This window comes from Protopterus annectens, chromosome 1.part0, assembly GCF_019279795.1.
Source record: "Protopterus annectens isolate FY-2018-M chromosome 1.part0, PAN1.0, whole genome shotgun sequence".
Lineage (NCBI taxonomy): Eukaryota > Metazoa > Chordata > Ceratodontiformes > Protopteridae > Protopterus > Protopterus annectens.
Genome location: NC_056725.1, coordinates 1,716,264,455 through 1,716,286,243, shown reverse-complemented (window position 1 = coordinate 1,716,286,243; position 21,789 = coordinate 1,716,264,455). Strand labels below are relative to the sequence as shown.

The following is a 21,789-nucleotide window of genomic DNA, read 5'->3' as shown; positions in this document are numbered from 1 at the left end:
AGGGGTGGAGAAAAGTAGAAAAGTAGACGAGATTGATGTTCAACCCGGGATATAGCAGAAGACGTTGGAACGAAGGATAGTAAGTTACATTTATAATAGCCTGTGGAATAGAATTCCATGTTTTGGCAACAGAGTAGCAGCAAAGGCTATTTCCAATTGCTGTTTGAGGCTTATAGATGGTGTGAGAAGTTGTTTATCATTAGAATGAAGGGATCTGTTTGGGTGATAGGAAGGAAGAATAGAGCTTAGTGCAGAACAGGCATGGGGTTTATAAATGATTTGTTTGGTGGACATCCTCTATCAACAGGTTTTACAACAGAAGGAAGAAACGGTTGTCCAAGGGTAAAAGAGAACAAATTCCAAATTGGAAGAGCTCCCTCATTAGCCTCAGCAAGCAAATGTGATCACTAGTGAAAACCTCCAAAGCCAATAATGAATCGAAACTAGCCTTCGAAACAAAGGGAAAACACAAGGCCTTCTTCAGTTACGTCATGAAGCTCCATGTCAAGGCCCAGGTTTGTCCCGAATTAGTAGTTAACAGTATCACTTACACTGATCCTGTTGACTTAGCCAACCTGTTAGCAGATAGGCTCAGCACAAACTTCACACCCCTTTCCCCCCCAAAGACCCTTTTGAGATCCCTAATACTTGTCCCACACCTCATAGCTGTAGATCAAGTGTTAAAGGCCCTGTTCAAGGCAAAGAATACAGCTTCCGTGGGACCTTATAGTATCCCAGGCTGTATTCTGCACCATCTCCAGCAAGAACTGGCTTTGCCATTCAGCACCCTATTCAACACAGCCTAAATACAGGTTTCATTCCAGCAAAGTGGAGAAGTGCCATTGTCATCCCCTTGCACAAAGGTGGTGCCACTACTGATCTTGGAAACTATTGCCCCATTAGCTTGACAAGTTTGATCTGTAAAGCCATGGAGCGTATTATTATGGATCTCATAGAAATGACATAGGCAATCTCCAAGCACTTGACCCCACTCAGTTTGGATTCTTCAAAGGCAGATCTTACCTATTAAACCTGGTTGACTTCTTTGAGACTGTCACCAAGGTCATGGATGAGGGAAAGTCAGTATATACAGCTTACCTTGACTTGGCCAAGGCCTTTGACACAATCCCCCACTCAGGCATCATCGAGAAGCTAACACAACTTGGTGTAAATCCCTATCTCATCAGGTGGGTGGCCAGCTGGCTCACCGACTGGACCCTCAAGGTCAAAATAGGTGCCTCCACCTTCTATAGCAGACCTGTCGCTAGTGGTGTTCCCCAGGGATCTGTCCTGGGACCCCTACTGTTTGGTATCTACTTCTCAGAGGTCCAGGCAAACACAAAAAGCCTATGGCTGAACAAGTTTGCAGATGACTGTAACTTGGGTGCTGTCATTGACTCCCCAAATGATGTTAACATACTGCAAGAGGGTCTCCCAGCAACTAATGACTGATTCCAAAGTCATGGCCTCAAGCCAAATGCAAAAAATGTATCATCATACCATTCGGCAAAAACACAGCCCTTACTGATTACCACATCAACAGCAACCTCCTAAGCACACAACCTGTGGTGAGAGATGTGGGTACTCAGGTTGATAACAATCTCACATTCAACCATCATATAGTGGCAGTGGACAGAAAGCCTTTTACGTGGTTCATCTCATAAGTAAAGGGATTGCATCCAAAAAAAAGAAGGTTATTACCTCTCTCTCCTCCTCCCTTATTTGACTAGTAATTAAGTATAATGCCCCATTTGGTATATACCTCTCCAAACATCTGCACCAACTGGAAAGGCCACAGAAATAACTTACAAAGAGAATCCATGGCCTGCAAAACCTATTCTATGTGGACAGGCTCAAATCACTATCACTCTACTTGGTATCATACAGATTGCTCAGAGGTGATCTGTGTCTCACCTACAAGGCAGTCTCAGACCCTGCCCTACTAGAAATGCTTCATATCCGTAAGTCTAATTCCTTGAGCATTACCCGCTCAAAAGGCCTGAATCTAATATGTGACATCAACAAAACCTGCTAGAGAGATAGGTTTGTCTCGCAGGGGCTGCACTGTCTCTGGAATAGACTTCCCATACACGTCATACGGAGTACCTCGCTGAACCTGTTCAAGCACAACCTTGATGACTGGATGGCAAACCTCAAATTTGTCCCAGGGGTTCCACCTGTGTCCCTCATTGACAGGGGCTATAGGTGCTGACTGAGGTTTCTTTTTGGGAATAAACTCTTGGCTAGACTTGTAAGGGCCCCAGGGACATTAGCCTAGTAACCTCCTATGATCCTATGATGTTTTGGGCAGTAGCTAGTTGGTATGAAGTCCAGGTAGTGGGATACTTCAAGCCAGTTCAAACTTTTAAGGGCTTTGCAGTGATGTGTATAGTATTGTTTATTTGCATGTCCTTCCCGTGGGTCGAGTGGCTTTCCGAAAGACATGTGTGAATGGGCGTGCCTTCATTGAAGGTTGGGCATCGAGCTGGCAACTCGGCACCGTGAAAAAAAATCTACTGCCAATCATTAGTGGACCGGAGTTCCGCTGTGGCGACCCCTAACAGGGAAAAGCCGAAAGACAACAACAACATTTACAAATTTAACAACTTTGTTGTAGCATATTTTATGTTTAGTTTTAACAGATACCTTTAATTTGGTAAGGATAGAGGTACCATATAAGAGTGAAGGAAGGAGGTAAGTGGTTGCTAGAGTGGTTTTAGCAGAGTTAGTAAGAAAGTTCACTATTTGATTGCTATATTGTTGCTATTGTTTGCTTGCTGTCCACTTTTAGTGCTTATTAAATTTGGTGTTATTTTCCTTTAAAAAAATGCACATGAAAGAACCTATGCTTAAGAATTGGATGATATTGTTCAGTGCTTTATCAGTAACTAACTTACTACATGGACTAAAGTCTGCAGGACTGATCAGGAATATACATGCAAAACATCTACTCAAAAGCATATCACAGCAATTTAAATACCTTATGCCATATTTTGAAGACTTGTTCATTGAATTATATTGTATTCTAATTTCATTCTTCTGATGGTTTTAGAAATGGCTTTGAATGAGAATTATACTTTGGGGTGAACTTCGATGTCTGCAAGATGTTTGTGTGTGCTGTTAAACTTGCATCTTATACTTACTGGTATAGCTGGGTGTTTTAAAAATTGTGGCATTTGCCTACATAATTTTTTGCTTTCCATATGTGTGATTTCTTTCTTTTTCTATGTGTTTTTGACATCTTGCCTGCGAACACTCAAGACTTTCCCTAGTCAGACATGAGCAAGTTTGTTATTCTGCGGTTGTGAGCCCTTCATGGTCACTGAAGCATCAGTCATCTGTGTGTGTGTGTGTGTGTGTGTGTGTGTGTGTGTGGGCGGGGGTGGGGGGGTGGCTGTCACTCATGCAGACATAATGGTTGCTTGTGTCCTCAATAGCATCTTGGTTAAGAGGACGTTTATGATGGCCCAAATCACAAACCTCTGGGTGGGAGAAAAATGAATCATATCACCACTGGCTTCTGTATATAGGTGCATGCTTGCGTACACCCACTGTGAAGGCTGTCACCCAATGAGTCTAACACCTGCTCCAGGCCATGTCTTTTGTAACTTAACCCCTCCTTTATGGAGATTGGTGCATCTCAAAACCAGCATCCCCCCTCCCCAAGGATGAGCATGGCCTTCCTTCCACTCATGACAACTCCATTAGTCACTCTAGCTCCTGGATCACCTGAGCTGCAATTTGTGCTTATGTTCCTTTGTGCCACCAAAGTTGACTTCCAAATTATTTTTAAATTCTTAGTAGTTTATATTTCAGCTCCATCAGTCGCACTAGCTCATGGATCACCTGATCTGCATTTGGTGCCTTGTTCCTCTATGCCACCAAAACTGACTTCCAAATTATTTTTTAATTCTTACTAGAGTATGTAGAGTTTGACATTGAAAGCAAACTGAGCACTGTATAGCATGCTCCATTCCATATGCAGATTGTAGTAGAAATGTTCCATTGTAATTTTTTGATAATGATTTTTTGAAGTTTCCTTAACTGTTAGTATCTTGATGTTATCTAAATTATTGAATTTTAATTTATTTAGTATGTGAATGTCAGCCAGTTTCTTACCTTTTAATACTTGCTTGTTTAAATTTCATCTGTAATATTTTTGGTGATAAAGCACTATAATAATAGTTGAAAGTTAGAAAAAGTCCACAGTGTGAATATTTGAGAGCCTGATTTCTAAGTGCAGATAGCATCATAGATAACACAGCCAAATAATTAAGGAAGCAAAGGAGAAATAACCACATACCTGCACTACTTTAATTTTCAAACTTTTTAAGAGTAAACCAGCCTAAACCATCCTTTCTCCTCTTGCCAATGTCTGTTCTAGTCAGTACATTATTGATTTATACAGAGTGTTTTCTAGGCTGTGAGAAGTGCAAGTTTTGAAACTTTGAAAAAGAAACTATGATTTAAACAGAAAAACAGCAGTTTGCAGAGTTCACTGTTACACTTAAAAGGTATTTTTGAAAGCCCCACCCCCACACATGTCCTGACGTTGGAGGCTCTGCAGTTTCAGGTTTAGTATTTCTCTCACACATTTGAACCTCAAGATCTGTAGTTCCAGGGATTGTGCCTTGTTCCCTTGTGTACTTTCAATTGGCAAGCACCAATTCCGACTTGATTAACAGCCTCCATCCCTGCCGATGGTCTTTTTTATGACTGCTGTCAGTTTTCAACCAGTGACATCCCTATTGTCACAAAATTAAAGCTGCAAAATCAGATCAAATAGTGGTTTCCTGTTGTGTCAGATAATCTCCTAGCTAAATGATTTCATCAGGCTGCTGAAACAACCTTTGAGCTAATAACCCGGATTGTAAATTTCCTGAAAAACAAAAAAACTATGTTTAATTTCTGAGTATTGTTTATGTCTTCCAGATTTGTTCCTTAGCTTGTCCTCATGTTAGTCCCCCCTTCTTTAGTTTTGGACTTACAGAGTTTTTTGACTTCCTAGAGGACATACTTTTGCATAATAGTCACACTTTTTTATTTAATATGTCTTATGTTTGATTTCCATAGGTATAACACCAGTCTGATACAGACTGATGTTTTTGTTTTGTTTTGAGGTCAGGCTTACAGTCATACATATGTTTTATGTTTCATTTATGATGCAAGGAAAATTTTGCTGTTTGATGCTATAGATAACTTATATGTCTGGTAATGGTTCATGATTTTTACCTCGATTCCCTTTCTCAGTATATTCAGAAAGGCTTTAGCTCACAGCTGATATAGCTATCTGTTTTTTAATAAAATACAATGTCACTATTTATTTGGTATTTTGGTTTTCATGTGGGTCTATCCCTAGGGTGAATTTGGACGTATGCTTAGTGACCATAGCTACGTCCACTAGTTTTCTCAACGCACTATGCGTGTGTCAAAGCAATTTGGAAGCTGTTCCTTTGAAGTTCAGCATCCAATAGTTTAGCGTGAGATTTATTTTGTTCACTTTGTATTATATGGTGTCAGTTTCATTCAGGCTCGGATCCTTGAGCATTTGTTCGGATCCCGGTTCTGACAGACACAGAAACTGTAGGCAATATGCCAACGGACGTTGTGCTTGAGTGCTTGTCAACAGCTATCTGTTTCAATGTTTTGGCACTAGCGATTAGTAGAGGTGAGTGGGTTGTTTTTAGTATTCAGTCTGCTCCTCCGTATTGTATACTTTTACTTTCTTTACACCAGTCTTTGACTGGTTGGTGGCTCCTCCTGGTATAGGTGTGTATGTTTGTGTCTTTTGATGGGGCTGGTATCCAGCGGTATTGTGTTGGCGCTGTTGTTTTGGTGAGCGGTAGTGGAAGTATGCCGGATTGTGCCTACAGTACTTGCTAGTGGCTGTTGTGAGTAGGACATCTTTTGCTTCCAGACTGTCATCCGCTGCATTGTTCATGTTTGTGAACATGTTTTGAATCGGGCATGGTTGTGGGACAATATATATTACGTGGTTGTGTTTTTGTGATCCAGTTATGGGGAATATGCGTGCGTTGATGGCGGTTACAACGAGAGATGTGAGGTACGATTTGAGTGTATATACAGATTGGAGCTTGGGCAGAACTTGTAGTTATTAAGTTGGTGTAGTTGTCTTAGATATACATCAACAGCTGCATATTAGAATATGTTTTGTACCTCCCAACATTAACTATGAGTAAGTTGTTATTTATGAATATGTTGTTCTTTATCCCTAATTGTTGTATGTTGTATTATTTGAGCCTTAGACATTTTCAGGTTAGAGTTGGAAGCGGAACATCGTAGATAGTTTGTCTGTATTCTGGATGCTTTGCATAACGGAAATAAACATGTGTTCAGTGAGCGACTCCATCAGGAGTCGCTGTATACGTCCTGGCAGTCTCTGCAGATAAGAATATGGTTTATTCTAATTTGAAATATGTTGTCTTTTGTTGTCTTGCTTTGGTTATGATCTGGCACTATTTTTTAGTGCTGTGAGGTGAGAGCCTTAGTTGACATATACAGCTATAATGACAACTTTGCCGTTTCTTAAATACAGTATGTTTTAGGCTTTTTTGCCATGATTTTTAACTGTTTTTATTTGTTTTTAATTCACTATAAGCACTGTCTCTTTAAATTAGGATATGGAGGGAAGGAAAGTGTGTTAGCAATTATTCTATTAGTGCTTAATTTACTTTTTTGAGCTCCAAAGTTTTTTGTATAAGAGTCTGCTTTTTTCAATGTTTTATTGCACCTGAAGAAGCGTAGTATAGCTACGTGAAAGTGCTTGTGTGTCTTGCTCTCAATAAAGAAGGTTTTTATCATCAGTGACTATCTCCGTGTGGTGACTCCAGTGGATTTTGTGTCATTCATTATGTTTAATTTCTGATAAACTGCAACTACAGTAGCTGGACATATAGTCTTACTGAATAGCTACCCCACTTAATCTACTTGCTAAACAGCTGGAAAGGGTAGTTTATATGCAGTAACTTCAACATATAACAAAAAACGGCATCTTTGTCATATTCTCAACATGCTTTTCAGCCACCACTTATTCAGTATAGTGCCTAGTATGGTAAATGAAAATGTTTGGCAAAAGGTAAACAGAGGTCATTCACTGAAGTTTAATATCTAGGCTTGTCAAAGACAATTGATGTGACTGGCATGACTGATTTTACTGTCTTAATTTCTACAATAGTAAATTGTGTTTTGTCAGTACTGTAGATTCTCCAGTTTCACAGCTATTTGCAGACCAGTGTCAATGTATAAAATAGCTTAACTATGTTTCTAATCATGAAAGATTTAGTCAGTGTTATCAGCCATTTTTTTCCTTGTGCAAGAGAATAAGCACTGCATATAGTCAGAAAAAAAAACTGTTGGCCTATTGCATTATTTTGTGTGAAAACCTAATGATGACTTTCCTGAAGTTAGTACAGTTTTGATTGGTACTCAACACTGCAACAGATCAAAAATGAGGTGGTCACCTGTGCAGTAAGGACTCAATCCATTGCACTACTACTTTTTGTGTTCTGCTGGGATTGCTTGTTTGACTTATGTAAGCTTAAATTTTATTTATTTATTAGATGGTGTAATAGATATTCACACATGTTATATGCTCTTTCTTTACAGTATTTTTCCTATGTATTTCTACATTAACCACATATGCTATTGTACTTTTTTTTTTTTATGAATAACTAAAAATGCAAAAGAGTACCAGTACTTATCCTTAGCAGAGTGAAACCAATGTCAAGAAACTGCAGGACAAGGTCAGTCTAGCCAAGTGTGCCAAATGCTAATGAAAACTTGCTGGAGTGCATGGTTTTACAAGATGGGAACACTCATATGTCATGACTTACTGCACAGATAACTTTTGCATTTTAGATGTACTGTTATGGTACTTCACAGAACTACAATAATGTATGGAAGTGTGTAGTAGGAGATCAGAAAAATGATGGACTGCACTAGATATAGATCTACTACAGTCAAGTTACCTCATCAGTATCAGTACTGTACATGTACCAGAGGCAGGGCTGCATCAGTGTAATGTTTATATATGGAGATTTGAGAAACTTTTTGTTCTGAGGTGCCATGTGTTATGGGCAACGGTGATATGATATTAGTAATTGTAATACAAGATAACATGAATGCACATTTTCTAAACATTTCAACATAAGGTCTCAAGATGTGTTTTGTACTGTTCTGACATCATCTTCTTTATAGCCTACTACAGAATTTGATATAGATGGCAACAGTAATGAATACAGGCAGTATTGACAAACTAGACAAGTAAAAAAAAAAAATTTAACTAATTCCCCAGGTTTGCATCATACAACTCCAGTACTTTGGGTAATCAAGAAATATTTGTGAAGAGTATACTCATAGCAACAAGCTGGCAATAAACCACTTGATACTAAAATTTGATCACTAATCAGTAGGCTGAAACTCAGACCAGTACTATTCTAGAAGTGCACACGAGATGCTAAAATGATCACTGAAGGCCACCTGGGGAGTCTAATACTGTTCCTCATAGCACAAACCCTTTCCCTTCATTCTCACATATACTGTATTCCCTTCTTAAAGAAAAAATAGTTATTCCTCCACCCCTTCCATGCTCATACATCTAATTTCCATTTACCTGACTGACTTCTTACTGTCTCACACAAATCAAATCTACCAAGCCTACAACCCTACAGCAACAACCTGCAGTGTTAATACTAACTTCTTTCCCCCCACTGGTTTTCCTTTCATACAAGTCCATGCAGCCTCCTACCATACCCATGTATTCCTCCTCCAAGTTTCCATAGCCATCACTTCCCTAACTCCCATATATTTTTCCTACATTTTAACATTTCAAATCTGTAGAATATCACCCCCATCCCACCTGTTCTAGCCACTATATTTACTTCACAGTACACAGCACTGGACCCATAAATTACTCATCAAGTTCAGTCACTACACAAGACACCACTCAACCTAACCCAGAAAACCCTCACCACTATTCCAGTGTGGAGACATGCATCCCAACCCAGTCCTCACACTCAATGCAAATTGTCACCTTCGGTCACTAAGCCCATGTTCACCCCCATCTCAAACTCTTCAACTTGAATGCCCATACCCTCTGTAATAAAAATGGTTGAGATTCACTCTTGGACTGCACTCCACACCCCAGACACCATGGTTCTCACTGTAACATGGTTAAAATCCAGCATCAGTGATGAAGAAATACTATTCCATGGATAGAACATATTATAGTCAGATCACAAAGCTAAAAGTGATGGAGATGTTGCTATATTACTGCACATAATCTCTTTGTATTTCACTCATATTATCAAGCTAAGATACTTTGATCCAAGTATTAGTATAAAAATGACATGCCATTCTGCCTGTTTTTCTGTACTACTGTGTCATAATGTATCAATACTTATTATTGCTGTCTATTTTTACTAATGTGTTATGCTATGTCATATATGAGTTGAAGCTGTTCTCCCTGGGCCTCTGCTGAAAAGGGGTCTCTCATGGTCCAGTTAGACTTTACTGGTAAACAAGTGCAAATCAATCAGTCAGTGAGTAAATAAATTCAGGTGACCTTGTTGCTGGAGAAGTTAGCAGCAGCCTCAAACTTTAAAGATAAACGTTTCCTGCTTCATTAGATAGTCTGGTCTGCATAGCATTTATGGTTGGAAAATATTGAAGTGTTGCCTCTCAGATTATTTAGGATTTATGAACAAAATGGTGGTGATTACTTGGCTAGCCTGTTTGTCCCAACTTTATTTACCCTATTTTCTTAGATTTTAATTTGTCTTTGTTGATATCTTATTTTTTTAGTTTATTTTCAACTCTGCTATCTGCTGAGTTTGGTGGATCTGTTTTTCACTGTTTGATTGCTGTACTGGCACTGATTTAAGGTATAGTATCATTCCTTTTTTTTCTGATGTGTCTGGCAATGCAAATGAGTAGTATAATTTTGTTGGGGTTCTGTTTTTGATTGACACTGAAGATATATTGTTTATATAATCCTTTTCTTTTCTTTTCCACCAGACTTCCCTACTGTGGCATCTGGGGAAGTGTCTGTCTGCCTTTCTGTTGTTTCCTAATGGATATTGACGTTTACCAGTATCAGCAATCCTACTCTATCTTGGGAATTTTGTTGTCAGTGCCATTTATCAGGTCACTGACACTGGTGTTGTTTTGAACATTGTATGAAACACTATGGATTGACTGGTACAGGACCACTTGGATTATTGTGGGAGCTGCTGCTTCACTAACTTAATTTGTCCCTGCAGTTTGTGAGCAAACTATTATGACTGTCACTGGTGATCACTGATGGGCTATTGATTGTCCCATGTGCATTATGTGCCCATTCTTTTCCTGAGAATCATAATTACCTCCTGAAATATCTCTGCCTCTTAGTCTCATCAGAGTTGCTTTAGCAGCATGATATGGGCATCCTACTCTTTCATTCCGAGTGTCTAATGGTAAAGAATTTTAAAGCCATTTGCCTTATTATGCTGGAATGCAATGATAGTGATGGCTTCTTTTTTATAATAGAACAGGCTCTGCATTCTCATCCGTCACTTGCAATTCATCAGCATGCTAGAAGTATGTGATAATTCTTTGGAAGGCTGGACATGGATTTTTTGATGTTTCAAATTATTTCCAGTAATCAAGTATTGCTTTTCTTCTTTAAGATCTAAACATGATTTTGTCTTACCTATTTTAATTTGTTTTCTGTATGTATGATGTTTTTGATACCTGTGCTTTATGTTCGCCATATGGAAGTTACATTCCCATTTCTCAAGCTGTGACTCCATTTTAGCTTGTGTCTTCATTCTCTGTTTATCCATGGACCTTCTCCAAATCCAGGATATATTTTGCTTTAATTTTTGGTTAAATTATTTCATTTTCTTAATTATTTTCCATTTTTTGTAACTTTGACTTGCACCATTCTTTTCTTTTCTTTTTATTTGATTGTAGAGCAGTTAAAGCTGAAGTAGAAGCATGTCTGTTATCCAGAAATAGTGATGTTGTTGGTCTATTCAACACAGCAGAAGTCTGAATGGAAAATAACAGCTGCACACAAAATTAAAGTAATATATATAATGTGTTATTAAAAGGTTCTCAGAAGACTGCTTTCAGTTTGCAGATTAGTGAATTGTATGCTGAAGTCAATATAATGACTTTATACTGAAATTATTTCTCCTGAGTATTCTTTGCTGGCAAACTCATTGATTTGCTTTAGGCTTATAAAGCTGTAAGAGCATCTGTTGATGTGCTTATCCCATCCCATATATGCCCTGTTTGCCTTGTTTTGCATGGGCTATGGTTGGATGCCAAACCTTATAGTGAGAGGAGAATGATGTGGATCATAAATGCAGATGGTATTTTCACTTGTGACAATAAGCTAAGGCTTGATATGCATTATGTTACTATCAAACTGAAATCTTTCATAAAAAGGCAACATTCCTGTCTAGAGAAGTTTCATCTGCTTTGAATAGACTGGCTACACTCTTTCAGGTGGTAGACAGGCTGAGCAATCCAGCTTGTATCTCTACACATTGAAATCTTTCTTCTAGTTATGAATATGAATATGAATGAATATGAGTTAGCTGTTCAGTTCTTTGCAGCTGATATTGCATCAGTGTAGATATTGTATTCTCCCATAATTAAAACAGAAATAGCTTGCTTAATCCAAACTGAAATTCCTTCTTGGATTGGGATGAGTTTCAGATGCCATATTACAGTGATCTTGTTTCAGTTATTGCAGGCACATGACCTGTCACATCGGGTCTATATTAGATGATCGAACTTTCAAAAGTTCGACTGTCATATGCTCAACACCATATGATCGAATTTTTGAAGGTTTGAACATTTTAACGGAGATCTCCGTACAGCGCGGAATGGGAAGATTTCCCTTTATTGCACTGTAGTGTGATCTCTGAGTTGAAATATTAAAAGAGCGAAGGGTGTGGGGGGCATACCCCCCATGTGGGGGTGCAGGGGGTGCTTGCCCCCCTGCTTAAAACGTTCAGGTAGGTTATTTGTGTAGTTTATTTTTTTTTTATTAGATTTTCGAACTTTTAAAAGTTCAATCATATGGTGTCGACCATATGACAGTCGAACTTTTGAAAGTTCGATTATCTAATATAGACCCGTCACATGTAGCTTATACCCATGCCCAAGTATCATCACTCACTCATCCAATTACTATACTACTTACAGTGTCTCACAGGAATCAGTTTTAAGTGCTTTGTTTTTCTCCGTATATCTGCTTCTATTGGGTGAGTCCATTAACAGGACAGATCTTTAGTATCAGTTCTATCCTGGTAATACCCAGTCTTAATTCTGCTTTCCTGAGGATGACTTGCCTGCTGTGGCTTCACTAGGAAAGAACTTAGAATTGTTGCATCCAAAATTGGATGAAATGTAATAACCTGATTCTCAGTACTTCCAAGATGGTGGCCGTGGCTATTCACATCACCCTTAGGCAATCAAACTTCACAATGTTGAATCCCATCATTATCTACAATGGCGATACACTGAAGCTTGTTGAAAGATGTGGAATCCTGGTGGTGTCACTAACAACAGACTGAAACTTCAGGACCGGTGTCTTCTTTTGTCCAGTCATTTTGTTTCTACCTTTGTAACATCTCACACATCAAACATTTATTCCCATCTCAGGACACTGGAATGGTTGCTTATATCTTGTTTTCATCCCATCTTGATCAGTTAAAGCTTGTGCAGTATACTGCAGTCTGGCTACTTTTCTATACTTCTTTTTATCAACACAATATACCAGTTCTGTGGAGTCTGCAGCTCCTGATAAAATTACCATTTCACCTTTAAAATATGTGTGTTATGTTATTTAACTCTACATAACATGAGCCCCAATATCTGAAAGAGCTTCTGGTCCTATGGAGCCTATAAGATTCTTGCATTACTCTTTCCAGGGAGTTTTTAGAGACCCCTATAGTAAATTTGCAATCCTCTGCCTTTTGTCATAAGACTCCACACCTCTGTAACATTCTCACCTGGTAGATGTGAAATTGAAAGCCTAAATTTTTTGGCCTTTCATTTTAACATGTCTTATTTTGACTTTTGTCTTCACTTCCAGTCAAAACTTTTTTGCCTGTTATGTTTTCTTGCCATTCATTATAAGAGTGATTTGGTTTTAAATAGGACTTCAATAAATTAGAATTTTAATTTCATGGTGTACACAAGTTAAGGGTTGTCAAATTTTCTTAATCTATATCTGCTGTAGGTTACTTTCCTTTTATTTCTGCTGCAATGAAATTTGTAGAAAAGATGTACAAATGATTTTAAAGAGCAGGTTTAAGGAAAATAAGCTATAACCACTTGTATTCCTAAGTACATTAGGATGCATTATGGGGTATGCAATTTTTGCTTCGTGTTGCTCAGCTGGCTGAGAAATTCTGTGTATAGCATGGTAACTAGAGCACAGTCTGCATACTAAAATGTCCATGTTGTAATAATTCTAGTTTGAAATAATCCAGATGAATCTGACACAGAATTACACTTGAGGTAATATAGCAGCCATTTATAGTAAGCACATCCCCATTTTTTTTTTAGCTGGCAACTATATTTAAAAAAGGTATAGAGAAACATAAAATATAGAAGGAAGAATAGTAAAATGTTAACCACAGCATGATTCTGACAAGATAATGATTTGTTGACTAAAATCCTAGACAGGCTGTTTCCGGGCCTACCATATGGACTACACGTTTTTTGAAAAACAAACAGAATCCTACCACGTGGGCATAGCAGTAGTAAGTAATGGATATCTATTCAGTTGATACTCTGTGAAAATAGTTCTCAGAAATGTCAGTGATTGTTCATTTGTGTGGTAGGTTATTAGTCAAGAGTTTCTGAGAAGAGTTGGCTTGCTGTTCCCACTGCCTTTTCTTCTAGGTTACTGCTTCCAGCTAGTTGAATGATTGTCACACTATCAGCTTTCATCTGAATATGATTTTTTTAAATTCTCGGTTTACTTCCACCAATTTACATTTACATAATAGTGTTGTATGTGACTGCCATATAATATTTACAGGCTGTTGCACTACAGGAAATGTTATAAACATTTTTCTTTGTTTCAGGCTCAGTCATTTGATATAAGCAAGCCTTACTGGATTCTCCGTGTTGTCAGTGATCAAAGTGAAGCAGATACCATAGACATCAAGAGAGACACAGAACGAATAGATGAAATTAAGGCAATGAAACAAGCATGGGAATCTGCAGAACCAGGCAGGGCAATCAAGGTAGCTATAAAAAAGTGACTTTAGAGCTATGATTTTATTCATTGGGTGTGCTAATTTTTCTACATCACATAGCATTGTTGGTCATAGAATGAATTCTGTAGATGGCTATATACTGCAGTTTCTTACTTTGTGGTTTACATATATTCTAAGTATTCTGGCTAATTTGTCAGTTACTTGTCTCCTTCTGTACTTTATGAGTTTGGCTGTGTCCATCTTAGATTTCTCACAAATATAGTTTAATGTTGTCTTTTTTTAGGTCATGTATTTCAATTAGTAAGGTCCATATATATTTTTGTATCATATCTGCCCCATGCCTGCCAACAATCAAGCTTCCCCATGATCAGACATTGCGCTTTCTGGGGGCAGCATCATCCAGGCAGCCATGAGAGTTTTTTGTGCATTCCAGCAGTGAGAATCTTCCTCATTTTATGGCCTAACACTGCCCATGATGAAGACATTAGCACTTGCATCACCACAAGGACCAACTGTACCTCCTTGTATGCACATGCATACTCCCACCACTTGAGCTGACAGGGGCTGTTATCACTGGCTTGGGCAGTCACATCCACAACTTTCCAGTACTCTCCACATCATGACTTGCTTCTGCTTTTCAGCCAAGACTCTGTTATCAGAGCAGTGGAACCACCATCCCGGCAACCAGAATAGACACACTACATCCTCTCTATCTGCACTGTCAAGGGCCTGAACAACCAGTCAAGCTTGTCACTTGGGATGTAGTTAGGACTTTATCCTTCTGCTCCACTGGCATGAGCATGTTCTGTACATATTTAATAATTGGCTTATATAATTCAGTTGTTTTCTTATTTTGAGGTCAGGAAAAGCTCTTTTTGAAGTCCAAAACTAACTTAAAAATAAAAGCCAAAAAAGAAGGCTAAGGGAAAATATTTTCTTCCTTTATAAGAAAAAAAAAGCTGTGTTTTTTTCTTTGTGTATATGTGCCTTTTTTTACTGACCTGCCATTTCTTATGACACTGAATAATGTAAAGCAGGAAATGGAAAATTAATTAATTATTCCTATCAACTGATCTGTAATCTTTTCATAGTCTGAAATCATTTAATTTCTTTAATGATTTCTTTTTGTGATCTTCATCACTTCCAAGTCTTATAATTTTCATTAAGCAAGTGCACAGGACTTCATGGAGACACTTGTATTAATTGAACTTCTGCCATTTTCCACTGTGCATTTGGAGCTCTTTCTGACATCAAAACATGTATTTGTATAGGCATCTATGAATCCCTTTGAAAGAAAACATTTCCAACATAAGGAACTCTAGCTATGCATTAACAAAGACTATTTTAAAGAGCCCATAATGAGATAATGTTAATTTGCTTGCTCTTTACCTGAGTTTATGCTGCTTAGCTTTATTCTTTGTTTTTATGAAAGATAACTATATACTGTTTATCTCTAAGATTGCCAAAAAAGAAACTATGTTCTTCTGCCATTCTAAATGACCAACAACAAATATTCAAAAATGTTTATTTTGTCCTACAAAAACAACCCCAGAGAAAAGCCTAATGTACCCAGAATCTCGAAGATTTTTGTTCTGGCTTTTGTGTATGCAGACCCAGCACATTTTTCTAGTGAAGCTCCTTTCTGGGCAATATGTAAGATTATCAAATTCCAGTAAGATCTTTTGACATAGATAAGCAATTTTGAAATCAAGATTTATACTAATTATCAGTATTGTTATAGATTTGCAGTGACAACTTCAAATAGATCTTTGAGCACTCATAACAATAATGAGCCTGTAATGTATTTGTCCACCCTTTACCTTGTTGATTATTAAGTGGGTAAGGCTCCATGTAGATGAGTCCAGTCCCCAGTGTTGAACTCCCGAGTCACTGCTTTCCATAGGAAGTCACTGACAGTTTCTGTACATTTACAGACAGTTGTTCCTTTTGTTTTGTATATTTCTCGTTTCTTCTTTACTGTTTTTGTGACCATAAAGTTGTTTATATATATATATATATATATGTGTTTACTATGGTATATTCAGAAGGGGTCTGGACGAATAGTTGCAACATTGAAAAATAATGTTGCATTTCAAAACAGTGGAAGACCAGAATGTGGAAAATGGGAAGCACAGAAATTTGTATTCAGCATTTTTGACATTCCCACCTTCCACCCGTGTTACTTACCTTACCTCTACTATTTAGCAAAAGGGCTATGCCCACTTGCATCCCCTCATGTGGGGTGGCCGTGCCCCCCCACACCCTGTGCATATTAAATATACCAACACCAAGATCGCACTACAGTGAGGAAATGGCCTACCTCCCTGTCCCTCACCGAAGCACAACTTCCCTCCACAGTCTTGGCATGTCGATTGCTGAAAGATCGAGTGCACCATACAACTCAACTGAACATGATCGACCACTTTTGGTTATTTTTCCTGTCCCTTGGAAACTGCGATTTCATACATCGGCTGTTTGACTTACTGCAGTTCACATAAGTCATAGTAAACCATGGTGATGGACAGGTTGACAAACGAGATCAGACAGGAGTCCTCGTTGACTATGATGTTTACAGATGACATTGTGATTTGTAGTGAGAGTAGGGAACAGGTGGAGGAGACCATGGAGAGATGGAGATATGCTCTAGAGAGAAGAGGAATGAAGGTCAGCAGGACTAAGACAGAATATATGTGTGTAAATGAGAGGGAGGATAGAGGAATGGTGAGGATGCAAGGAGTAGAGGTGGTGAAGGTGAATGAGTTTAAATACTTGGGATCAATAGTTCATAGTAATGGTGAGTGTGGAAGAGAGGTTAAGAAGAAAGTACAGGCAGGAATGAAGTGGGTGGAGAAGAGCGTCAGGAGTGATTTGTGACAGACGAGTACCAGTAAGAGGGAAAGGAAAGGTCTACAAGAGGGTAGTGAGACCAGCTATGTTATATGGGTTGGAGACAATGGCATTGACAAAAAGGCAGGAGTTAGAGCTGGATGTGGCACAGTTAAAGATGTTAAGATTTGCACTGGGTGTGATGAGGCTGGACAGGATTAGGAATATGTATATTAGAGGGTCAGCCCAGGTTGGAAGGTTTGGAGACAAAGCCAAAGAGACAAGATTACATTGGTTTGGACATGTGCTGAGGAGGGATGCTGAGTATATTGGGAAAAGGATGCTAAGGATGAAGCTACCAGGTAACAGGACAAAAGGAAGGCCTAAGATAAGGTTTATGGATGTGGTGAGAGAGGACATGCAGGTGGTTGGTGTGACAGAGCAAGATGCAAAGGACAGGAAGAAATGGAATGATCCGCTGTGGCGACCCCTTAAAGGGAACAGCCGAAAGAAGATGATATATATATATATATATATATATATATATATATATATATATATATATATATATATATATATGTGTATATATATATATATATATATATATATATATATATATATACACAAGTTTGGGATGTATGGGGGAAGGCACTTGCTTCTGAATTTTTTGTAGAGTTGAATTTCCAATGAGTTGAACTCAGTGAAATGAGTCGCTGTCAAGTTGAAACGTATAAGTGAAACACTCTAACACTTGTTCTAAGTAATAATAGTAAAGTATAATTCTAATGCAAAATGTAAAAACTCCAGTATCTCAAAATTAGTGTTTATTTCCACACAGTATCAGTTTTATTTATTTTATTTATCCTTTGTTGACTGCTTAGTTAAAGTAAGCTGCTAGCCTCTTTTCAGGGAAAACCCAAGGTAATATTTATACTACTAGGAGACATTTTGACAAGGGCATTGGAGAATATCACTACTGATCATTGTTGTGAGTGGGACCAATTTTGGTGGAGCACTTCATGGTTTTGACTCCAGGTGCAGAGGTGGCCAGAGAAACAGAGAGGCAGATTGAGAGAGAAGATGATAGATTGGTGAAAGAAATGGAGGAAAAAGCAAATATTGAGACTCGAGAATGTGTGCAGGATTTTGAGGAAATGTTTCAAAGAAGCCTGATTAATGGTGATGAGTCAGCAAATGATGGACGTATAAATACAACCCTCTAGTCAGGAGGTCTGTGAGATGATTTACTTAAAGAAATGGTGGTGCAGAGTAAGCCAGAAGATGAATGTTTCCGGGTGGAGGGTGGGGACATTATGGAGAAAATACAAAAGGAGGATGTAGAGACAATCCTGAAGAACAGTGGTGAAATGGAAAAGAAAATATATGTAGAGAAAGTAAAAGAAGGCAAAAGTGGAGTAGCAGAAAAGAAGGCAGAAGAATATGAAAAACAGAAGTATGTGGTAAGGATTCAAAGTAAAGAAGACAAATAAATGGACAGGTATGGAGTGTGGGGCAATTTAATAGGTCCTTTGTGTGAAAGCACATGAGGTAAGAGCATTTATTCTTATTAAAAAAGAGGCATTTTGTAACATTATATTTGAGACTGTTTTTCAATGAAAATTTTTCTTGGAGAATGTGATAAAAGAAAGACTGAAACCCATGGGATCTTTGTGATAAAAGTGTTTAACAGGAAACAAAATACAAAGTTCATGCACAATTTTGAACGGAAGTAGCAAGAGAAGAAGTACTAGACATTGTAAAAGTTTATGGACTGGTGGCAGGGGCTGTAATATTGTGTTAAAAACAGAAAGAGGAAAAGAAGGAGATTTGCTAAGTAACTGTGACAAAAGAAAATGTTATATTTGTACGGAAATGGGACTTGATACAAATAAATGTGAATTGAAATGTTATAAGTGTAATATAATTGGAATTTATGGATGGAGTGCAAAAATGAAAATAAGAATGAGGAAAAAGAAAGAGAAGAAAATGAACCAAAGAAGAAATGTTAAAAGTGGTAGAAATAGAAGAAAATTTAGATGAGAAAAACTAATAAAAAGGACATAGAAAAAAGGTTCTGAAATAAGTGATGAAGACATAAATTGGGAGGTAGTAAAAGAAAAAAAAGGAATTCTATTAGTAAAAGGGTAAAAGAAAAAGAGACTTTAAAAGCATAAGTACAAAAGAAAAAAAAAGAAAGGAAACCAATGAAAAAGAATATCTACAGCTAGTCATTAGGGTTGGTATAATGGTTAAGGTGTTTAACTCCCAGACACAAGGTACAGTGTTAAACTGGCTAGGCTTAGAATGGTCTACTAAGAAAGCTAGCCTAGTAATTAGCTATGAACTTATGAATACATGAAGGAAAAAGAAAAATGAAAATTTTAGAGTGCTTGCTGTAAATGTGAATAGTATTAAGAGTATAGTAAGAACAGCAGGAATTTTGGAGTGGTGTAATACATCTGATGTAGACGTAATTATATTAGACACAAGATTTTTTTGACAAATGAAAGATTACAAACAGAGAAAATATGGGGAGGAAAGTTAATCTGGAATTTGGGAAATAAGAGATGTTCTGGAATACCTGTATTATGTAGATATTCAGTAAAGATATTAGATGTAACTTTAGCAAAAATTAGAAGATTAACCGTTGCCAGTTTAAAATGGAAAGAACAAGTATACAGAATTATAGCATTGTATTCTTATACTAATTGTAAAGAAATGGAAAGCTTATTTCATCAGATTTTAGATTATAAATATGAATATTATAATAATAGGAGACTTTAACTGTGATTTAAGAGGCAATTGTAAAATGAAAGGAAACAATATGAGAAAAATGTTACAAGTTATAACATGTGATAAGTTAAAACTTTGGGACAAAAAAACATGGACTTACAAAAGGGATATGTATAGAAATAAAAAAGATTATTTTATAGTATCAGAAGGTTTAGTTATAGGAGAAGGGGAGGTAGTAAAAACAGGATTCTCAGATCATCTTACAACATGGCTAGAGATAAAGGAAAACATGGAATTTATAAAAAAAAATTGGCAAAGGAATAAAAAGGATAAATGAGAAAGCATGGAATGAAGAAGGGAAGAGATTAGTAATGTACTTATGGAAAGATCATATTACTATGAGAATATTTTATAAAAACTAGTATGAACAGTTGATATTTAAGGAAAAATATAAAAATGTTTTTTACAGTGGCAATATAATGTGAGAAAAGTAGAGAAAGAAAAACGTAAAAGAACATATAATGATGCATTGGAAGATATAGAACATAATGATAGAAAGTACCTTGACAAAGAAAATAAATTATGTGAGAAAAATCAACAAAAATGCAAGAATTGTTATATAAGCAAATATATTTTTGACAAAGAAAAGAGAAGAAGTATCAAGTTACTTAAAGAGATTAGTAAAGGAAGATGGTAGCTAATGAGAGAAATAAAAAAATGTAAAAGGAAAAATGGAAAGAACTCAGGAAAAGATTATGAATAGTATAGTACAATATGTACAAGAAATGTTTAAAGAAAAAAAGAGGTAGTGAAAATACATGGAAAGTAAAAAAGTTAACAGAAAAAGTAAAAGAGTTGAAAAGGAGATTTCTTTAAATAAGCTAGATAAAGTATTAGGACAAGTAAATATAAATTTGGCTGCAGGAGTAGATGGAATAGGGTATACAAATATATATATTTTTAAGATTTTGAATCAATGATTAAATGAAGGTTTTATGTATAAAGAATTATGTAGTAGAATCCTTAAATTCACATGGAAGAAGGAAGATAGAAGACTATATATATATATATATATATATATATATATATATATATATATATATGTATAGTCTTCTATCATAGAAAGAGGAAGGGTTGCCAAGCATTATTACTGATAGAGAAATTGTGGACGATATTATGAATAGAAAAGAAGAAACAAAAATTATGATAGGAGACCGTAATAAGGCATTTGACACAATTGGACATGAGATAGTATGGGTAATAAAAAAAGAACATAAAGAATATAATATAAGTGAGGAAGTTAGGAAAATATGTATGCCAGTATATAGAATAATAAAGTAAAAATACTTGTAAGTGACTGGTTAAGCCATGAGGTACATATGAATGGTGATGTAAGATAGGGATGTCCAATGAGTGGTATACTCTTAGCATTAGTTATGGATGTGACAGTATGTGAAACAAATTACAAAATTAATGAGATGGGGTTTATAACTCCTGAAGGGTTAAGAATTCCAGTTCTAACACATAGAGATGACATTATAATAATTGCAAAAAAAACAACGTTTAAATAAAAGAAATAATAAATTTGGACAGCGCAGTGGTGTAGCGATAGCATTGTTACCTCACAGCAAGAGGTTCTCCAGTTTGAGTCTGCATGTTCTCCCTGTGTTTGTGTAGGTTTCCTCTGGGTGCTCTGGTTTCCTCCCTCATTACAAAGACGTGTCTGGAATGTTTCTCCTCAGGCCTCCATTGAAAATAGGCTTTATCCCAAGTTAGACTTTCCCAGTTAACAAATGTTAAATAAATAAATAAGTTGCACAAATGAGTGTCTACAGATGATAGCAATGACTTTAAATAAAGAAAAAAGTAAAGATTTAGGTGATGTAGTAAAGATTGAGGATATATATTTTACAATGAATGAAATTTCTGTGTTGGGCATAAAATTTGCGAATAAAGATGCAAGTAGAATTCAATGTAAAAAAAACAG

General features: G+C 36.9%; 1 protein-coding gene across 1 annotated transcript in view; it reads left to right on the top strand.

Annotated features, from left to right (window-relative positions):
• The window catches only part of ADGB (androglobin), a 4,124,629-nt gene that overhangs the window by 3,687,497 nt on the left and 415,343 nt on the right, over positions 1-21,789 (top strand). Inside the window, exon 32 of the mRNA XM_044074542.1 lies at positions 14,109-14,270. Coding sequence (XP_043930477.1) covers positions 14,109-14,270 — 162 coding nt within the window. The remainder of the gene's footprint in view (positions 1-14,108; positions 14,271-21,789) is intronic.